Source organism: Squalius cephalus, assembly GCF_949319135.1.
Source record: "Squalius cephalus genome assembly, chromosome: 5".
In the NCBI taxonomy this organism is placed as follows: Eukaryota; Metazoa; Chordata; class Actinopteri; order Cypriniformes; family Leuciscidae; genus Squalius; species Squalius cephalus.
The window spans coordinates 33,679,236-33,698,813 of NC_137126.1; the positions used below are offsets into that span (position 1 = coordinate 33,679,236).

Below are 19,578 nucleotides of genomic sequence, written 5' to 3' on the forward strand. Positions count from 1 at the left end.
AGGAAAATGAACCATGGTTTTATGATCGATTACTGTTTGTATTACCTTAGTTTTCCAACAAATATCACGATTAAATGGTGGATAATGTCGTATCTACACTGAAAAAAACAAGAAGTAAAATTTACTTAATTTTTCTTTGGCAAGTTTTTGCACGATTCATTTTTAAGTAAATTTCACATGCATTTTTTTTATGTAAATTTCAAATACGGAATTAAGTGAACACTACATAACTAAGTTAAGTGAAAGTAACAAAGGAAATAAGTAGGAAAAAACTACCATTTTAACTTGGTTAGTAAAAAGAGAGGAGCTGTAATAATGTAAGATAGGCTATGTGAAAAATAATGTTTTTTTTAAATAATCAAGCATAGGCCTACATATTCTACTAGAAACAAAATCAAGACTTCATAAAAGGACCCCTTCAATAATCAGTTAAAAGGGACTTTATACGTGATAATACACTGTTGCCACATTGGACCAGCAGTTTGTAAAATGGATGGATGATTCAGCTGCAAGACGCGGTGAACACTTTGGTGAATTTTCGCCTAATAGTAAAAAAAATATCTACGTCTTGAGTGTCTTTTCCGGTATTGTGTGTAAATTAGCGATTATTAAAATGGAATATATGTTTTTTATAATTACTTTATTTCATGTAATTTGTTGTTTAAGCACTGATCCCATTCCAATTTTGGTGTATGCATTTAATGTTGGTCTCAAGGTATAGGTAAAAGGTATAGAGCACTTTTCTGGTCCTGTGTAGATAATGCTTCTTTGGCAGCACTGTCTACTTGCTCATTACCAGAGATTCACGAGTGGAGGTAACCCAGCAGAAAATAATATTAAAATTCATTGATTCAAGAGATTGCAATTTGATTAAAATCTTCACAGTTGTTGGGTGATCAGATTTAATAGATTCATCTTACACGATTGTCTAAACGGCACTGCGATTATGGCCATATGAGGCCTGCCAGTAACTCAGTTCTCAGTCCTCCAATGATTCCTTAAACTTCTAACTAGCTCTGTTGTCCTTTTTAAATTTAATATTTGGTTGCCTTCCTGTTGCTGGATTTTTCTTTTAAATATCTCTATCTCTGCCTACAGCACACATTTTTAAAGTCTTTAATGGTTTAAACTTTAAAAAATAATAATATATATATTCCACTATATTCCTGTAAATTGCAAATATTCTCAGAAAATTGACCAAAGTGTTAAAGGGGAGGTTGATTATGATTTAACTTTAGTTAGTGTGTAATGTTGCTGTTTGAGCACAAACAACATCTGCAAAGTTAACAGCGCTTAAAGTTCAAAGCAAAGGGGGATATTTTCTTTTACAGAAATTACTTTTTTAAGGACGGCTGGTAGGGACTACACAAGCTTCCTCCTGGGTTAGTGACATCACAAATACCTAAAATTTAAAAACACACAACAAAGGGGGTGAGTCCATGAGAAGAGGAGGAGTTGTTGTAGTAGAGCACATCTGGGAGTCTGCTCAAGCTGTCCGCATCCGTCTTTTCACATTTATTGCAATACAGTACGTAACACAAATGCAATAGCATGTCACTCTGTAGGCATCTTACAGTTCCCACACTAGCGATTTATAGATTATCATCAAAGAATATGCTAATCAATAACTTGAAGATAGTTAACTCCACATCAGCTACATAAATTCATCAACTAACCATTCAGAAACGACATGTTGCATTCTACGTTGTCACTTCTTATTGAGTCCCTTCATTATTGTCTGACTTCGGTTTAAACATAAAATGCTGGGCCCGTATCCCTAAAGATTCTGAGAATCCTCTCAGAGAGCTCCTAACTTAACCTAAAAATTCCTTGCCAGGAGTTTTAGCTTAGAAGTGATTCCAGAACATTTTCAGTGAACTCTGAGCAAGGAATGGATGGAAAATCCTATCTTAGTGAGGAGGTGTGGTTGACCCCGTTGCTAGGTATGAGTCATCATTTCAAAAGCCGTGATTGGTTGATCCTACAAGTTTGATGAAAATGAACTTTTGGTGATAATGAGCAAAGGATGTACCCTCAAATCAATAAACATAATTATACACTCTAATCTTATGCAGACTGTAATTGTAAATAATATTTCACATTCAAGAAAATATCTGGAAAATGAATAGTAAGCTGTAGGGGTTATTGCCTAACATTAGAATCTAAAATATGTGAAAACTTAAGCTCATTACACCCTGTTCAAATAATGATTTGTGTCTTATTTGCTCATATTAATATCCTAGCTGGCATATTTTGTACTTTCACTCCCATATGGACCCCATTGAAAACAAGATGGCCTATCTCAAGGGGCTGTCCTTAATGAAGTAGAAATTGCAACGTTACAACTCAGTGTGGTCTTAACGAGGGTAACACGGCTCAGCTTTTATCAATGTCTGTGATTGCTGGCTGGTCTATTTATGAAGGCTTGTTAACAAATATCCTACAAACACAGAAAATGGAGAAAAATCCTCTGTTGGCCATTTTGTGCAGCTGCTTAGGGGAACTCCTAAGCCACTAAAAGTCCTCTTCCCTGCTCTTAGCAGATCTCGCCTTAGGAGCCCTTTTAAGTGCTAGGAATCTTGAGGAATAGCTTTTATATTAACTGGGATTTTCGTGTCACTTTTAGGGGAAATTCTAAGAAAACGTCATGACTCTGAGAATTTTCTTAGAATTTGGCCGCTAGGAGCCACTTTTTGCACAAAAATTCTTTAGGGATACGGGCCCAGAACAGTTTCTGGCATCTTAATGATTGTCTGCAAGCTGCCTGCTAACACACGAGCTCTTGAAGCTCTGTGCCGGGAGCAGCAGCTCATTTGCATTTAAAGGGACACACACAAAACGTGTTTTTGCTCACCCTCAAAAAGGGACAATTTTAACATGTTTTAAAAAATTATCTGTGGGGTATTTTGAGCTAAAACTTCACATACACACTCTGGAGACATCAGAAACTTATTTTACATCTTGTAAAAAGGGGAATTATTAGACTGGGTAAACCCAGCCTGATCTGCTGGCGATTTGATTTCGCCCTGGAAACCTGTACATTTATCTCTGCTGCTTCCTTTACAAATTTGCGGGAACCAATCACAAACTGGCTTATCCACTTGGCACGCTATTGGCGGGTTTAATCCAATCAAATCTGTCCAATTCCTTGTAACCTCTCTACGATGCTCAACGGTTTCTTTTTAGCAAACAAATCGCTGAGTGGGTGTAAATACCACTAACTTTCATGTTTTTTTTTGGTTTTTTTTGCATAACCTGCAAACATTGCTCGATTCCATTGCTGCTTCTGCAAACCGCTGATCAACATGTTTGGTTACACATTTCCTGCCTGGAGTTTTCGCATTGCTCTGCAAGTACGTCCGGATTGTTGATCTGATTGGTTGAAGGACTATCCAATGCCGTACAGAGTCATTTGAGCTATGTCCGTTGATCACGCCTCTTGTGCAGTAGAAAATACATAGCAGACTCCCCAGACCAATGTTAAAAGATTGAGCTTGGTCTGGTGATAGCCAGACTAGGGCATTATACCACCCTTTTAAGTTGATGGCTATGTTTATGCAACCAGCCCCAGATATGTCATGGAAATTTATTTGTTTGCTTACATTGTATTTTAAAAGTTAAAGGAGGTAGCCTACATCTGATCAAATGTGAAAATTTTATAGTGCAGTTACAACTGAAGTAAACTGATATGAATTTATTTAAATTGAGAGCACATCATCTGGTGACCCTTATTCTGAAGTCCTGTAACTGCCACAGAGTGTGATAATGTTAGAGTAGTTATTATTTGAAAGCAATGACAATGTTACCTACGGACTTCCATCCGCACTGCATCACCACACTGAGGGGCACCTTCTCTATTAGTGGCCTCACAGAAATATGAACGAAATATCCAGCTTAGATACACTTGGGAACTCCTGATCACACACAGACAAAAAAAGTGTACATATTTAATTTACTTTACAATAAATTGACACGGTATAAACCTAGAATTACATTAGTGCAAAAAATGACATGTGCATGTAGGCCTGATGACAGAAATGGATGGATTCAAGCCTACACAAACTAATCAGTAAGAAAGAATTCTTAAAACATTCACATTAAATGCATTATAAAATCACATGAACAGCTGTATCCAGAATGGAATGACGTTCAGAGACACCATCTTCATCTAGACCAGACACTTATTTTTCTATGCAATAGAAACAGCTGGACAAAAACTATCAAACAAAAGCAACATGTGAGCTGTTCATTTGGACAGGCTCTGAAAAAAAAAATCTGAATATAAACAAATATAACATAACCACACCAAACTATTATTAACAAAACACATTATCATAATTCGACTCAAACCATAATAAAGAAAGCAAGTCTGGCTCCAACAATAAATATGTAATTCTTGAACCTATACAAATAAACATTTTCACATTTAAGGAAATCTACTCTTCAACCGTATTAAAACAGTATTTTTGACACACGCAGCATGTAATCTACTAATATATTATGTATATTCACTGGAGTGGACACCCTGGCCAGTTGTTTATTGGCAAAAACCAATTCAAAATACAACTGTTTATCAAATTGGTTACTATGAAATTAGGCCCCATTATAGACCGATGCACAGGTGACTGTTCTTGAAGACTTATAGCTACTAAATAAACTCTAATTTAAAAATATATATACATTTTACTATACGCAATAGTATGATGATAATTGATTATTAATTTACTAAAACAGAGAGAAAAACACTGATGGAAACGGTTCCAGCAAAACAGTGAACTAATTTTCAAAATTCAAAGTTCAGACTAAATAATTCACAGCAGACAGAAAACTGCAGTCAATGACAGACGTAATAAAATAAAATGTAAACACACTGAAAACAATTACGAAATTCAACATATCTACTCTGAAATTATACAAACTCTTCGAGAGTAAATGTTTCTCTCTTAAAAATGATATCTGGTTTTATAGTATGTTAGCAGAACTTTATTGCAGTTGTTTATTTGTTATGTTCCGTCAAGAAAGATAAGCTGAAAGGCTGATAGGCTAATGTGTTACCTGTACCGTGTGTGATTGGTTGGACACTCCCGCTGCATGACGCGATGAAAGTAAACACAGATTCGAGGTTAGACAAATAATTGGAAATCTTTCTCAGAATGAACCCTGTTTAGGAGTCCAAACTTTTGCCAATAGTTCTTTGTAACTCACATGATAAGATCTGGAACAAACATACAAAATCATTGTATTGAGCTCTATGCTTATCATCAATGTATTTGTGCAAAATGAAATTTGAACCTGTGGCTTGACCTGAACGATGACTAACGTATAGGAAAACGAAAGAAAAGTGATTTATATATATATATATATATATATATATATATATATATAGAGCGAGAGAGAGAGAGAGAGAGAGAGAGAGAGATAGATAGATAGATAGATAGATAGATAGATAGATAGATAGATGATTGTTGTTCTTTTTACTAGCTGACAATTTTTAATCTTTAGCTGTGGATAGTGTGGAGCAGAACAAACTTTTTTTAAAATTAATGAACATTATATATATACTTACAGTTACAACTCAAAATAATTTAACAACAATAATATAATTATAAACAGTAGGCTAGACAAAGAGCCAGTATAATTAACTATAAAAAAAAAAACAAATAAAAAAAAACATTGATCCAGGGTTAACATATAAATTAAAATAAATACAATTTGAGAGAGAAACAATTAAAAAATGCCTTAAGACCCTTTTTTGTACATTATAAAAAAAGCATAAATATTATACTTTGTGCAAAACATTGCTGGAAGAAGAGATAGTACCCAAATCACATTTCAGGTCTTTGCAAAAAATAATAAAAAGCGGTTTTACAGACACAAATTTGCAAAAAAAACTTGGCTAGACCAAACATGACACCAGCAACACACTTCTTCCTGACAAAAACAGAATAGTGTGTAAATGTGGTTAGACTTAGACTTTTTCTCTAGTCTAGACTAAACTGAGACTATAACCCCTGGGCCCGGTTTTTCAAAAGGTTTAATCCGGATAAAATTGATCCGGATTTAGTAATCCTTTTTTTTGCGATCCGTGATCACGTAATCCAGCTTACTTTTGAGCCAGTTTTTCAAAGCAACATCGGATTGGATCAATCTGATCCGGATAGGAACTTTTCAGGATCACCAAATCCTGTTTACTAGAGCCTTAAATGGAACCAACAGTGTAGCCTACTGGCTTAGCAAAGAACAACAGTTGGCAAAATACCGGTGGCCACAAATAACCATTGTTTATTTTAATTTTAAGAAACAGAAACACTGTAATAAACAGAAACATTTTACTTTCCTTATTTTGTTATAATGTTAAATTGCAGATTTTGTTGTTTTACCATATCTCATTAGATGTGACATGCTTCATATATGCTTCAAATATGAAGAAATGTATATATCATCAGTAAACATTGATTTTGTGATCATTCACTTAAAAAAAAAACCTCTCTGGTTTTATTTGGTTCGAAAAATCACAACTGAATCCACCCTTCTGATGGGATCAGGATAATCCTGTTTTTTTGGATCAAATAGATCCCAAACCGAGTTCAAAGTTCTGAAAAACCCAAAGGGCAGGTTTGATCCAGATCAAATTTAAGATCAGATTACATGATCTGATCTTAGTTCAGAATCACTCTTTTGCTTTTGAAAAACCCATTTCCAAGATTTGATCCAATCCGTGATCCGAAATCCCACTGGATTACTTTTGAAAAACTGGGCCCTGGTTTCACAGACAGGGCTTAAGACTAGTCCTAGACTAAAATGTAAGTCTGAGCTGTTTCCACTGAAATAAACTTGCACTGACTGATCTTAAAAATATATCAGTGCCTTTTTAGTTTTAAGATGCACATCGGTAATGTTTTTTTCTAAGCATGTTTATAAAAATTACTTAAATGTCCTAATTGATCTATGGTCTAATCCTGGCTTAGTCTAAGCCCTGTCTGTGAAACCAGGCCTAAATGTGTTTTCTGCTTTCAAATATTTAGGTGAATATTTGGAACATTCTATTAAATTACAGAAATTTTGTCATCACTACTTTGTCTGTTTGTACATAGGGTTATTTCATTAATAAGATACAACATACAGAACCATAAATATATTTATGAAAACATACTTGTATAGCAAATAAAGTAATTTATAATCATAAATCATAAATAAAATAATTAATAAATCAATCAAATAATTTATAATAAAAGAAAACTCTTATACTTATACATGGAGACCTACACAAAAAAGATTGAAATCTGTGTATTTCTGGACAACGTAGTTTGCCTTTAAATTGCATTATGAATTCAATTAATAAATTCCAAAGTATTGGATGTTTAATTAACAAATTCTGACTAATATTTGAATTAATTATATAACCCTTGGTATTTAACCTGAAATATTTCTGTAATCTTTAATCTTTATTGAAATAAATTAAATGCAATTCAGAATTTGCATACATACTTAAAGTCCCCCATGGTGAAAATTTAGTTTTTAATGTTGTTTATATGTCTATGTGGTGTTTTTAATATGGTTTAAGACAAACCATGTGCAAATTCTTAAGTCAACACCATTGCTGAGTATTTTCTCCTTAAAACTGCAGTGAAAAAAAATCGCTGGTATTTCTGACATCACAAACTACCTTGTAACCAATCAAACCAAGTCTCTGAGCTGGTGTGAGTGAGTGGGGACGGGCTAATTTGCATATTCATAGAACAGCATTTACTAAATGAGGCAAGGGTGTAGACTAGAGTTACATTCAGGCTATTTTAAAGCATGGAGAATTTTTTTTTTTCACAGAAAAAACATTTTAATATGTCATTTTTGTGATCAAATATAAGTTTTAAGGGATAAAATTATTGACTACAGGGGGACTTTAAGAGACTTCTGCTATGATGTTTGTGTTATATAATTATAATAAAGTGACATGATGTGATGTGAAGGCCAAGTATGGTAACCCCTACTCTAAATGTGTCCTCATCATATTTTAACCCATCCAAGTCAATGCACACACATTAAGAGCAGTAAGAGGTGAAGACGCACACACTGCAAACCGTGGATACACACACAACCGGAGCAGTGTCTGGGGAGCGATCGGTGCCTTGCACAGGGGCACCTCAGTCATGGGTATTGAGCATGGAAGAGAGCGCTGTTCAGTCACTCTCCCACCTACATCGAATCCGAAGTCCAACTGTTACCCTCTAACCATTAGGCCACAACTGTATTAAACAGTTATATTAACTATATTTTGGTGTATTATACATATACACCAAATAAAAACTCTTACTCGTGTCTGGTATAGTTTCTTATACAGAAGCTCTATGCATGGTTTACTCCAGCCAACCCTTCCACACTCTCCCGATGTATACTGTGGCTCTTGATAATAGAATATCTGAATCTGCTGTATTAACAGACAAAATCTAAGGTTCAAATTAGAACAACATTGGCTGCTTTGTTAATAATTTGTAATTGTTTATTTTGGATATTTATAATTTAAAATCATGTTTCAGTTCCAAAACATATGTGCACTTGTGCTAGTTCACCAAGACAGGTAATTAAATCAACAAACTTACCCAGGGTTTCCATTTAAAATCTCATAAAAATTGTGCTATGAACCTTTATATGAGGTTCAACAAAGACAATGTTATGTAAAAACATTGTGGAAATTTACTGGTGATGTGTACTTTTCATAATTGCAATATAAATGACCAAAACTGGTCCCAGTTGATTGTCCAGTGCATAGGAAATGGTTTTATCAACAACTTCTGACTGAATGGACATAAGTTTTTATTTTTTTTCTTAAAGAACCCAATGAAGGTCAACAAACTAAACAAATTCCAAAAACAAAAACATACCTGAAACACCTCCACAGTAGTTCTAAAAAAGTAAAGTCCATTTTTAAACACAGATCTATAAATATACAGATCTGACAATCATACACAATTTCAGTGCAGTTATAATACCAGATCACCCTGAAAAGAATCTGAAACAATCAATGGCTGTGTGTGTAAAGTCAAACAATAGAAGAGGGAAAGAGAAAGTTTGTGTCCACCGTGAGAATGATTTCTTACACATGATTTCAAACCTGTATAAACGGAATTAATGAAAAGACCACAGCCTGTGAATCCTGTATATTGGTTCTGCAGTCCTTCACTGAGAGTCCATTGATGCCGCCACTATGCCGTGCTGTCTCAACTGGTTTCTGATCATCTGATTCTTTGATTTCCACTCTTCCATCTGTGTGGGTGGAAGCGAGGGATTAGAGAGAGAATGACTGCAAGAGGTAAGAAAACTCTATTTTCCATTCTCTTCAAAGATCCATACCACAACCTAAAAGTGCAGTAGGCATGTGCCGGTATCACATTTTCATGCTGCGATTAATTGAGTGATCTTTTATCACGGTATACGGTATTATCACGATATTTGAATTGCACATGAGAAACAGATGGATTGGGGGGGGGATGTAAAAAATAAAATAAAACTTGCATCACAAGGTGTAATTGTGATTGTCAAAACATTTGGTAACTAAACTGAATTTTATTAAGTTTAGTGACAACATGTTACAATGATTACATGGTACAATGACTGGTAGGCTACTGTTTGTATTGCTTAACACAAATTTAACGATTTCAATTCAATACTTGGGATTTGATTTAAATCTTGATTCAATATTGACTAATTTTGGATAAATATTAGGAAGGCTACAGTAGATAGCCCACATGTTATTTTTTTCTCATGAAAAAAAAAAAATCTCACATAATGCTATGTAACCATATAGAGCCCTATCAACTGGTATTATTAAAGGTTACAAATAACTAATTAAATCAAATATAATGTGGTTTTCATTATAATAACAATTATGTAATGACACAAGTAAAAATATAATAAATATGTAAAAAAGTGCAGTGCACATATTCAGCAAAATACTCCTCTTTATCTATTTGTTTTAGTCATCTAACATGCTGCTGGTCATTAAATGGTTAAATGTAGCGTTCTGTGACAATTGTTCTCCTGTTTCATATCAAAAGTAACCTGCTCTGTCTTGATTGACGGTCTTTGTGTCCTCTTTGCTCTGCGATTTTTCTCTGCGTGAGAAAACGGATGTGTGGCGTGAGCGTGTGAAGAGTCTCGCGCTATATGCGTCGAGTTGGCAGCTCTGCTTTTAGAAGCGGGATGGATCCGGATAGATCGGCGGCGGCCATAGACTGTAGGCGGCGGCGTTCCTCCTTCCACCATGCTGCTTCTCCATGTGAGGGCTGTTTGCATTAGACTAGAAGTGCGCACCGGCCGCATGCTTATACACGTGGCGATTGTTTACATCAGAGTGCGCACGTGTTTCGCGCAGCATACGCAGCGTTTGTTTAAAGGGTTACTTCAGGATTTAGCATTAAGCTTTGTATTAGTAGAAAACCTGTAGTATTTTCGAAATACCATGCTTTCCACCCTCATATCCCCCTGAGACAAGAGATTTATGTATTTTTTGTCTGGAAAAAATCCTCCGATGACGCAAAAATCGTCATTTTGCGTCATCGGAGGATTTTCTGGCCAGAGGCTAAAGACTACAGCCAGTAGTAGGGGCTGTTCCGCATGTTTTCAGCCCGCCCATACAGGGTGGGATCTCACTCAGAATGTACACAGTCAGCCGTCTTTCTTTGGAAGCTAAGCTAGCAGGCTCTTGTTCTGTGGAGAAAGCTGAATAGTAGGAGAAAGCTGAGTAAGTAACCATCCTCCTTTTCCCGGACTTGTCCGGCGGGCGAGATCGTTCAAAATGTCCGGGATTCAGCTTTTGCTTTCTGCGGTCGCCATTCATTGTTTACATGCACACCTTTCAATCTAACGTTAACTGAATTCATTCCGATCGGTGAATTTGAATGTAGTGTTTACATGAACGCTAAACAAGTGATCGGTTGATGTGCGTTTTACCATTGCTAAGAAAATTCCCGCTCCTCCGTGAGAGATGCGAGACCGGCGCGTCTCAGTAATGACGCCACCGGCCTCGCGCTGTTCTCCCGCGGCCGTCAGCCTCGTCCTGCTCGCCACAGTAAACATGATGAATGGCGACTGTAGAACGCAAAAGCCGAATCCCGGACATTTTGGACGATCTCTAAATCCCTCGCAAACTCATCACGTAGGCTAGCTTTGTTGTTTTCAACTACGCACTCTTACCGGTAGGCGTGGCCTCCTAGGGCAGCGAAGCAAGTGCATTCTGGGAGTTGTTGTCTTTCATCCACATAAGCCAAAAATACATTTTCTGGCTTTTCTCAGTCTAGAAAGCTCCAAATTCAAAAATTTCTTCACATTTCTTCTACTTAAATGACCTATTTTAAATACACATTCATCTTCCCAGAGGTGAAGTATCCCTTTAAGCGGTTGATGGAAAATAAGCTATAATGCGCGTTCTAAAAATCTAAATTCGGATCTATTATTTTTCACGGTATTTTGAAGTGCCCGCGATAACAATATCGTGCATATTCATTACCGCGATTTATCGCATTACCGAATACCGGCACATGTCTAAAGTGCAGTACTGCTAAATGTTTGACATTAGAATTACTATTAGTAGCAGCAGTTGTTGTTGTTCTTGTGGTTATAGAGGAAGTGTTGGTAGCTGGTAATCATCCTGTATTGTTCATTAATTTACAAAACACTTGATAATAAAAATATACTTGCAAAAGCAGTACTATGAAATGAACTAAAATGTTCAGAATGCTCTTTAATTTGGAGTGTGAAGCTTTTGCTGGCATATGGAATACCTCTTGTTTGAGAAGCTGATTGTCCAACCTCAGTCTATCCACAGTATTAAGCTCCTCCTCCAGTCGTGCGTTGCTCTGACGCAGCTCCTGGATGTAGTCACATGCCTTCGACAAGATCCCACCTTTACTCTACATGGAAGAGCGAAAGAAAATCTGAATAACTAGGGACTCTCAATCTATTTACATGTTGGTGCACAAGAATTTTGATGTACAAGGAACTGTCGCATTCAAAAAGTTTAAAAATACAAAAAGACAGAAATGTGAGGTGGGTGGCTCGTTTCAATGTGAGTGCTATAGTTGTCAAAAAAGTTGTAAGTATTAGTTACATTTTATCCGTTTCATAACAATCAAGTAAATTATATTTACAGTAAGTGTATGTAATTGTTAGAAGAACATACAAGTCAAAGGGCAATACCAACAATACTAATGTGTGTCCAGGAATGTGTTTATACTACACAGTGCGTGTTTTTTTAATCATTTTTATCAGTTACAGGTCGTTAGATCTAGCATTCTGCCTGCTTTAAATAAAACAGAGATATAGTAGTGCGGTAAGATTACATTTATTTGAATTAATGAATTATAGCATTTATTTGAATTAAACGGTATTATGCACACATTCAGAGCCAATCAGAATCGAGTAGACACACCATGGTATAACAACATTTAAAAAAACATTTGAATAAAACATTCAAACGAGATACTGCTGGTGCTTGTGCTAACAAAGCTTACTTGACTGTTCTTGGTTGCATCCAAATTGCAGTCGGGGATGGTTTTGGAAAGCTGGACAATCCAGTTGTTGATCTTGTCCCTCCGTCTGCGTTCCACTGAGGGCAGAAAACCAAAGCTTACATTAAGATGGATCATTCAGGGAATGGATTATGAGGTGGAGCTGCTGATTTCAAATGAAACAGAATAACCTTCATTGTGTTGAGCCCTCCGTTTGTCATCCCTGGAAACGCGCTGTGTTCCCGACTTACTGTAAAAGAGGATATAGGATTGGTTGAAGAAGTTGAAAAGAAAAAGATTACAGTGATTGGACATGTGGTTTTATGTAGGCTATGTGATATGAGATGACAACCTCTGCTGTGTTGTAGCTAGAACATCCTGAGGTGACATCATTACATAGAGTTGACCTGCAAGAAAAGGAAGAAAGGTAATTGAATCTATATATATATATATATATATATATATTTTTTTTTTTTTTTTTTTTTTTTGCATCATTAGACATACAATATAATTAAAAGTTGGTAACTTTCAACTTTTAGCTGTATATAATGTAGAAAATCCATATACTTTTCTGCAACAAGATAACATTATATACCCTACCATTGAAAAGTTTTGGGTTGGTAAGATTTTTTTATGTTTTTGAAAGAAGTCTTCATCAAAGACATACAGTTAAAAGAGTAATATTGTGAAATATTATTACAATTTTAAATATTTTGAACTATTTTAAATTTTTTATTTATTTCTGATTTGGCAAAGCTGAATTTTCAGCATCATGACTCCAGTCTCACATCATCCTTCAGAAATCCTATTATGCTGATTTGCTGATCAAGAAACAATTCTTATTTTTTATCAATGTTAAAACAAAACATATGCTGCATAATACTTTGGTACTATGCTGCTCATACTTTTTTCAGGATACTTTGAATAGAAAGTTCAAAAGAAAAAAATGTATTTGAAAGAAATATTTTGTAACAGTATAAATGTCTTTACTGTCACTGATCAATGTAATGCATCCTTGCTGAATAAAAGCATGCATTTCTTTCAACAACAACAACAAAAGAGTCATCAAAGTTTTGAACGGTAGTATAAATGGAGTTTGGCATTACCTGTAGGGGTGGGCTGAGATAGTACCGAATCAGCTGTGTGGAGATTGGTTACCATGGTACCAGCAGATGTGTCAGAGATGGTGGCAGGATAGTAGTATTGAGTTTCAGATGTCTCTCCCTCTAGACTCTCAGACTGAGAGATTACAGCCTATAACCACATGCACACAAGCACTTACTAAAGCCGCTTTTCCATCTTCCACTTTTCCATCATTGGGCCGAACGGTTCTAAGAACGTTAAGAAACAGTGCTGAACCAGGCTGGTAGAATGCATGTAATTGACACTGCAACTCAGGATTGGTCACTTGTCTTTTGCCTGGCTATCAGTTTCTCTGTAGCTGCCTATTAGCACGCTATTCGAGCGGCATAAACAAATTAATAATACAATTAAAAGAAATATCTGAACATCCTCCATTATGCGGAAGCCATTTACATCTCATATGTGACCCTGGATCACAAAACCAAGTCCAAGTCGCACGGGTATATTTGTGGCAATAGCCAAAAATACATTGTATGGGTCAAAATTCTCGATTTCTCTTTTATGCCAAAAATCATTAGGATATTAAGTAAATATCATATTCTATGAATATATTTTGTAAATTTCCTACCATAAATATATAAAACATTTCTTTTTGTGAGTGAATGCAGCAGAATCACGAACATAAATGGACAACTTTAAAGGTGATTTTCTCAATGTTTTGATTTTTTTGCACCACCAGATTCTAGATTTTCAATAGTTGTATCTCGGCCAAATATTGTCCTGTCCTAACAAACCATACGGATGATGTATAAATATACATTTAAAAAAATTGACCCATGTGACTGGTTTTGTGGTCCAGGGTCACATATCGTCTGTAAACTCTTGCGTTACCAAGGCAATGACTTACACATTTCTATTACATTCGAAAGAGCTCCATTATCAGCCCCACAGTGGAAAATGAAACCATATCCACACCGGCTGGAACAGATCAGCACAGAATGGAATGGTTAAGCAAAGAGAATGGTTTGGCCCGATGGTGGAAAAACGGCTTAGCACAACTACCTCTCTTACATATATCTTTTCAGCAACAAACTCAAATTTATATACCAGTTAAAAAAAAAGTAATACCTGGGTTACAGGTGGTATTGCTGCCTGTGTTGTGGTTGGAAACCCAGTCACCACACTGACAGCAGCAGCTCCATCCGCCTGTCCTTCTACCTGTCCATCAGCCAAGTGGATTACCCGGTAGGTTACCTGAACCAGGGAGGTCAAGGGGTTAATCATCACATCTCAGTTTCTATATTTACTATGCATACATATGCCACTTACCTGACCCCCTGTTCCTTCCGTTTTGAAAAGATGATACTTAATTTGCTGATCTGTGGAAAATGCGGTAGCTGGCTGGATGGTTGTGATAGTCAGTGGGTCATCCGCCGTTTCATCAACACCTGGTAAAACAGCACATAGAGGTTATTGTTTGGTTCAACAACTCCTAAAACAACTGGAAATAAATTTAGCGTGTCAATTTCAACATGGAAGTTTTTGTTGTTGTTTTTGCAGTTGAGAGGTCAGATAACGGGGGTTTTCAGTCTTGTTAGAGAAAATGTGAAGTTTGCTTCTTGAATTGCAGATACATGTACTGTGGGCACTTTATTTAGCACTATATGGTGCTATAAAGGCTGTAAGCTGTCACAACTAAACTGAAACTAAAGACTGGCTGTTACCAAGCATTTACGTAGACACACTATGACCTAACTTGTTGGACAGTTCATTTCAAACATCTCACCGTCCTGCAGCATGGGAGAATCTTCAGGATCATGACTTTTCTGTTCTCTAAAAAAAGGAAACAAAAGATATATTTTAGATATAATTATTAAGAAAAGCTTATGATACAACACTGAAAAAAGGGTGTGTTCAAAATATAAACACAATAATCATGTAATAATAACACTAATGGTCTGTCCTGGTTTTTCAGGGCATGCAATGTCAGCGTAAAAAAATACTGTACTGTGCTTTACAGGAGTGTCTATTTCAGAAATTGAATGAGCATAAAATGTGACTCAAAGACACCGAAGATGAAACTCGCCTCATATTTGGGAGTGAATCGTGATCTGGGCTTCAGCTTTGTGGTCCTCAAACGTAAACATCCAATGCAAAAACACAACAGACAACAACAGGAATAGAAAAAGAGCACATTTAATACATCGACTTTGCTCTAATCCACTCTTTAAGTAGATTCTACTCTTAGAAATGTTCAAAAAGCAGGTGTGGCGACGACATGTTATGATTTTTTTACGCCGCTGCGTTAAAAGTCCCACCACACCAATCTGTTGAAAAACCGCCCGGAAAGCCATAAAAAGCTCACTTTGGTAACGGATAACCGACACGTTGTCCACCAGCTCTTTTTTGTAACTCATGAATGTTGTTTAGATAACACCATTAAAATTATGACTAATCTGGCAAACAAAAACAAAACAAAAACTGACAAAAAGCAGCATTTAGCATTTGAGCTAAGCAAACAAAGAAGCGTGACAAACATCCCACAAAAAAGTTTCAGAATGATTCAGAATGAATGCATGACTAATAAGCCATATTATCGTTTCACAAATATGTATATATATTCCTTAGTAACATTTAATAGTTACCCGTTTATCCTGAGAAGCAAACGTTCAAGAGACATACCCTCTCTGCGCATGTGCAGTAGTGTTTTTTTTTTAATTATTTTATTTAACTCTTGGTCACTAGAGGGCGCCATTACACAACAGCGTCATTTTACTTCTTGCGTGCTGAACTAATTTTATTAGGGCATGTTTGCAAGGTTAGTCAAACAAATCAACAAAACGTGCTAAAACATCACAACTTTCACCACACCAAACATATGTTCCCAATCAGAGTACAAATTTTATTTTAGAATTTATTATATTCACGCCAAACAATGGGTTCACTTGACAACTTTATAAAGCATGATTAAAAAGAACACGATTTTACATTGGATTTAAGGGACATGCATCACATAGCAGAGATTTTGACAACAGCATCAACCGAACCAATGCACACATATGCCGTGATTGATAAATTGCTCTCAATATCTGTACACCCTGATTTCTGAGGAAACACATGGATTACACTGACATGGTATTTTCGTTACATGGTGTAGTACAAGCTAGATGATTCATAATTTGGTTTTTAATTTGGAGTCATACAGTGAGATCCATTCTACACTCAAAGAAGCTCTGACAAGAGTGGGAAAGTGAGGAAAGCTAGCAGGAGTGCTGCTCCACTGTGCTGCACAACACACCAGGCAGAACAGGTCTGAAGCTTACCTGAAAAAAAACACAACACATAGAAGCATGATCAACATCCGTCAGTCATTGATTCAGTGGAATATTTCCATAGAAATAAAAGTACACAGAAAAGACTAAAATATGCTTCCTTGTCAATTCCAATCAATTAATTTGATAATCATTTACCAATGCAGATTTAAAAATAAAAATAATAATTTTAATTAATATTAGACTGTTATTTTCTTTAAGAAAAGACGTCTTACTCTTTTCCACAATTGCACTGACTGACACTGGTGAGGCAGTCTGTTTGATGTAACAAGTGTAGTTTTGGGGTTTGTCATCTGAGAAACCGTTCAAATACAGCTCACATGTGGTATCGGAAATGGAGACATTGGCACGGTTCTTGAAGGTGCTCTCTGGTGCGATGCTGCTGTTGCTATTGCCAATCAACTTGCTCTCAGTCATGTAGTAGCAAGTCTTCGGGAGCTTGGGGTCTGCAGCTGGAGTAAACTTGCAGAACATCCGCAGGTTTTGCTCCTTAGTCACGCAGGATGAAATCTGAAGAGAAGTCTGGCCAGAAGCAACACCTAGAAAAATTATAATACCAACTTAGCTGAAGTTTGAGCTGAAACTGGTACAAGACAGTCCTGTGCATTTAATAGGATCAGATAACATTTTGTAATAACTTTATTATGCAAATATGGCTTTGGGGTAACTTTTGAGGAAATTCATAAAACAGAAAAAAGGAACAATAGGAACAATACATGTTCTTTTTTTCTTCTTCTCTTTTCTATGCACTTAAGATGAAAGAGTGTCAATTTACCCAACAGGAAAAAAGTGGCAAATGCAGTACAGCACATCATCCTGACCACAGTACACATCTGCATATTACGCACACACAAAAGAACCTGGAGAACAAACACATGACAAGTCACTTACAACACAATAATACCATACTATTTGTAGCATGCTTAAAACATGAGCATTAATTACTTTTCAGGACTTCAAGTGTTCACCTAATGCTATAAAATTGTTATGTGCATGAGGCTTGGTGTGGGGATGAGGGTAATCTATAAATTCCTGGCAATTAGTACAGACAATAAAAAAGCTTTCACAGCCACTGCAGAAAATGTATCAATATGGGTGGGGTCATGACATTTGGGAGCACATACAAACAAACAAACAGGCATAAAAAAAACAGTTGTAACAAAAGCACACAAATAGTAGCACCTATGAGTCAGAATCGGTCAGAAACCACTTGGAGACTGATAGTCTACAGCCTACACGGGGTCCTATCTCTTATCTAGTGCAAGACTGAACTCGTGAAGAATCTTTTGAAATGGAATGTCGCATCAGACATTCTTCATCAAGAATTCAGTTCGTGCTTCTGAAATAAAATTAGTTTAATAATAAAAAAACATTTTAACGTGGCTTTTCGCCACCATTTAATGCGATAGCGGGTTTTTTCCCCCCAACTTAATTGCACTTTAACGCCTCATACACAGAAGCCAAGGTAGCCCATCCAGTCCCGTTTTTTGTCTGGGTAATAATGGGGACCAGACCGCTACACGCGGAAGTTAGGCTACGTTTCTATAGTGGCGTCTTAAATATTTATCTAGCGGGGTGCAAATGAGTTTGTAGCGGATCTTACCTTATCTTTTCTGCTTTCGGATACTGGAGCGGTTGGTCCGTTATGGAGGCAAGGCAACTCCCTCAGTGATCACTTGATGAAGACAGAGTGAGACGGTAAGATTGAGTATGGGCGGATGCACGCCCATATATATCACAGTGTCATTATAATAAACCCACGACCTCCCCATTATGACCAGCTGAAACTTGTATGTACAATTTGTTGTTTAGGAAATTAACAAGATAGAGTTTGTGTATGTAACCTGGACAAAGCCATGTAACTAAAGTTGGCAGCATTGTAAAAAATGAAAAGATACTTGCGCCACCATTTGAGGTCGCCACACCCTTTAAAGGTGCTTCGGGTATTGTACTGTGCCCAAAAATAGCATTGGTCTAGCTTTTCTCTCGAGATTGTGTTAATTAAAGAGTCTTTATAGTTCTGGCAAGAACTTACGGGCTCCATTTTGTAAGTTCAGAGAACTGCCCTATTTTGGAAAGGTGCCTAGTTTCTACAGGGTTCTGCCAGTGTGGTAGTCTGAGTTTCTGCCTCACATGCCTGTTCATGTGTTGACAGTAAAAATTCAAATGCGACCTATAAAGCCCAAAAAGAAGCAACGATGTTTCGTTTCGCACCAGTTATACAGACAAAACGTCACCAGTGTGAAGTAAAGACACATTGTTAAAATATAGGCCTAGTGCTAGAAGCATTCTTTTAAAACATTAAAATATATTAATATGCACTGCACACATATTTAATCTCCTAAATTCTCATTCTTCTCACATAATGCATTTTAACAGTAAGAGAAAAATATACGCTTCATTTTATGGAATGCTTTTTAAAAAAAAAAAAGTTTTATCAGCCACTCAGAAAATTATGTGATGTGACCTCCTTAGTGTCACTGGTGGTTATGGCACTGCACTATTTTCTGCAAAGCTGATTTGTCATTTGTTGTGGAAATTCTTTTCTCAACTTTAAATCATCGTTTTAATCATACACTTGATTTAATTATATCACATGGAACCGATCCAACCGATATAGATATCATTCCACAAAGTGACGATGTCACTGACCATTACAT

General features: G+C 36.3%; 2 protein-coding genes across 4 annotated transcripts; both read right to left on the reverse strand.

Moving 5' to 3' along the window:
- Positions 1–8,473: 8,473 nt before the first annotated feature.
- usf1l (upstream transcription factor 1, like) lies at positions 8,474–16,309 on the reverse strand. 3 transcript variants are annotated; one of them, XM_079872570.1, is made up of 11 exons: positions 16,232–16,309; positions 15,673–15,718; positions 15,373–15,419; positions 14,916–15,034; positions 14,715–14,840; positions 13,610–13,757; positions 12,856–12,910; positions 12,695–12,753; positions 12,507–12,601; positions 11,778–11,906; positions 8,474–9,261 (listed from the first exon to the last, which is right to left on the reverse strand). In XM_079872570.1, exons 2-11 carry the CDS (start codon positions 15,675–15,677, stop codon positions 9,175–9,177), a joined length of 870 nt encoding a protein of 289 aa, XP_079728696.1. In that variant the 5' UTR covers positions 15,678–15,718; positions 16,232–16,309; the 3' UTR covers positions 8,474–9,174. The 3 variants fall into 3 exon arrangements, with proteins under 3 accessions (XP_079728696.1, XP_079728698.1, XP_079728697.1); XM_079872572.1 differs by having other exon boundaries at positions 15,673–15,708; positions 16,232–16,289; XM_079872571.1 differs by having other exon boundaries at positions 16,219–16,238.
- Positions 16,310–16,315: 6 nt separating this feature from the next.
- thy1 (Thy-1 cell surface antigen) lies at positions 16,316–18,799 on the reverse strand. Its single transcript, XM_079872573.1, has 4 exons — positions 18,522–18,799; positions 17,694–17,778; positions 17,134–17,457; positions 16,316–16,909 (listed from the first exon to the last, which is right to left on the reverse strand). The coding sequence occupies exons 2-4, from the start codon at positions 17,755–17,757 to the stop codon at positions 16,809–16,811; spliced, it is 489 nt and encodes a 162-aa protein (XP_079728699.1). The 5' UTR covers positions 17,758–17,778; positions 18,522–18,799; the 3' UTR covers positions 16,316–16,808.
- Positions 18,800–19,578: the final 779 nt, after the last annotated feature.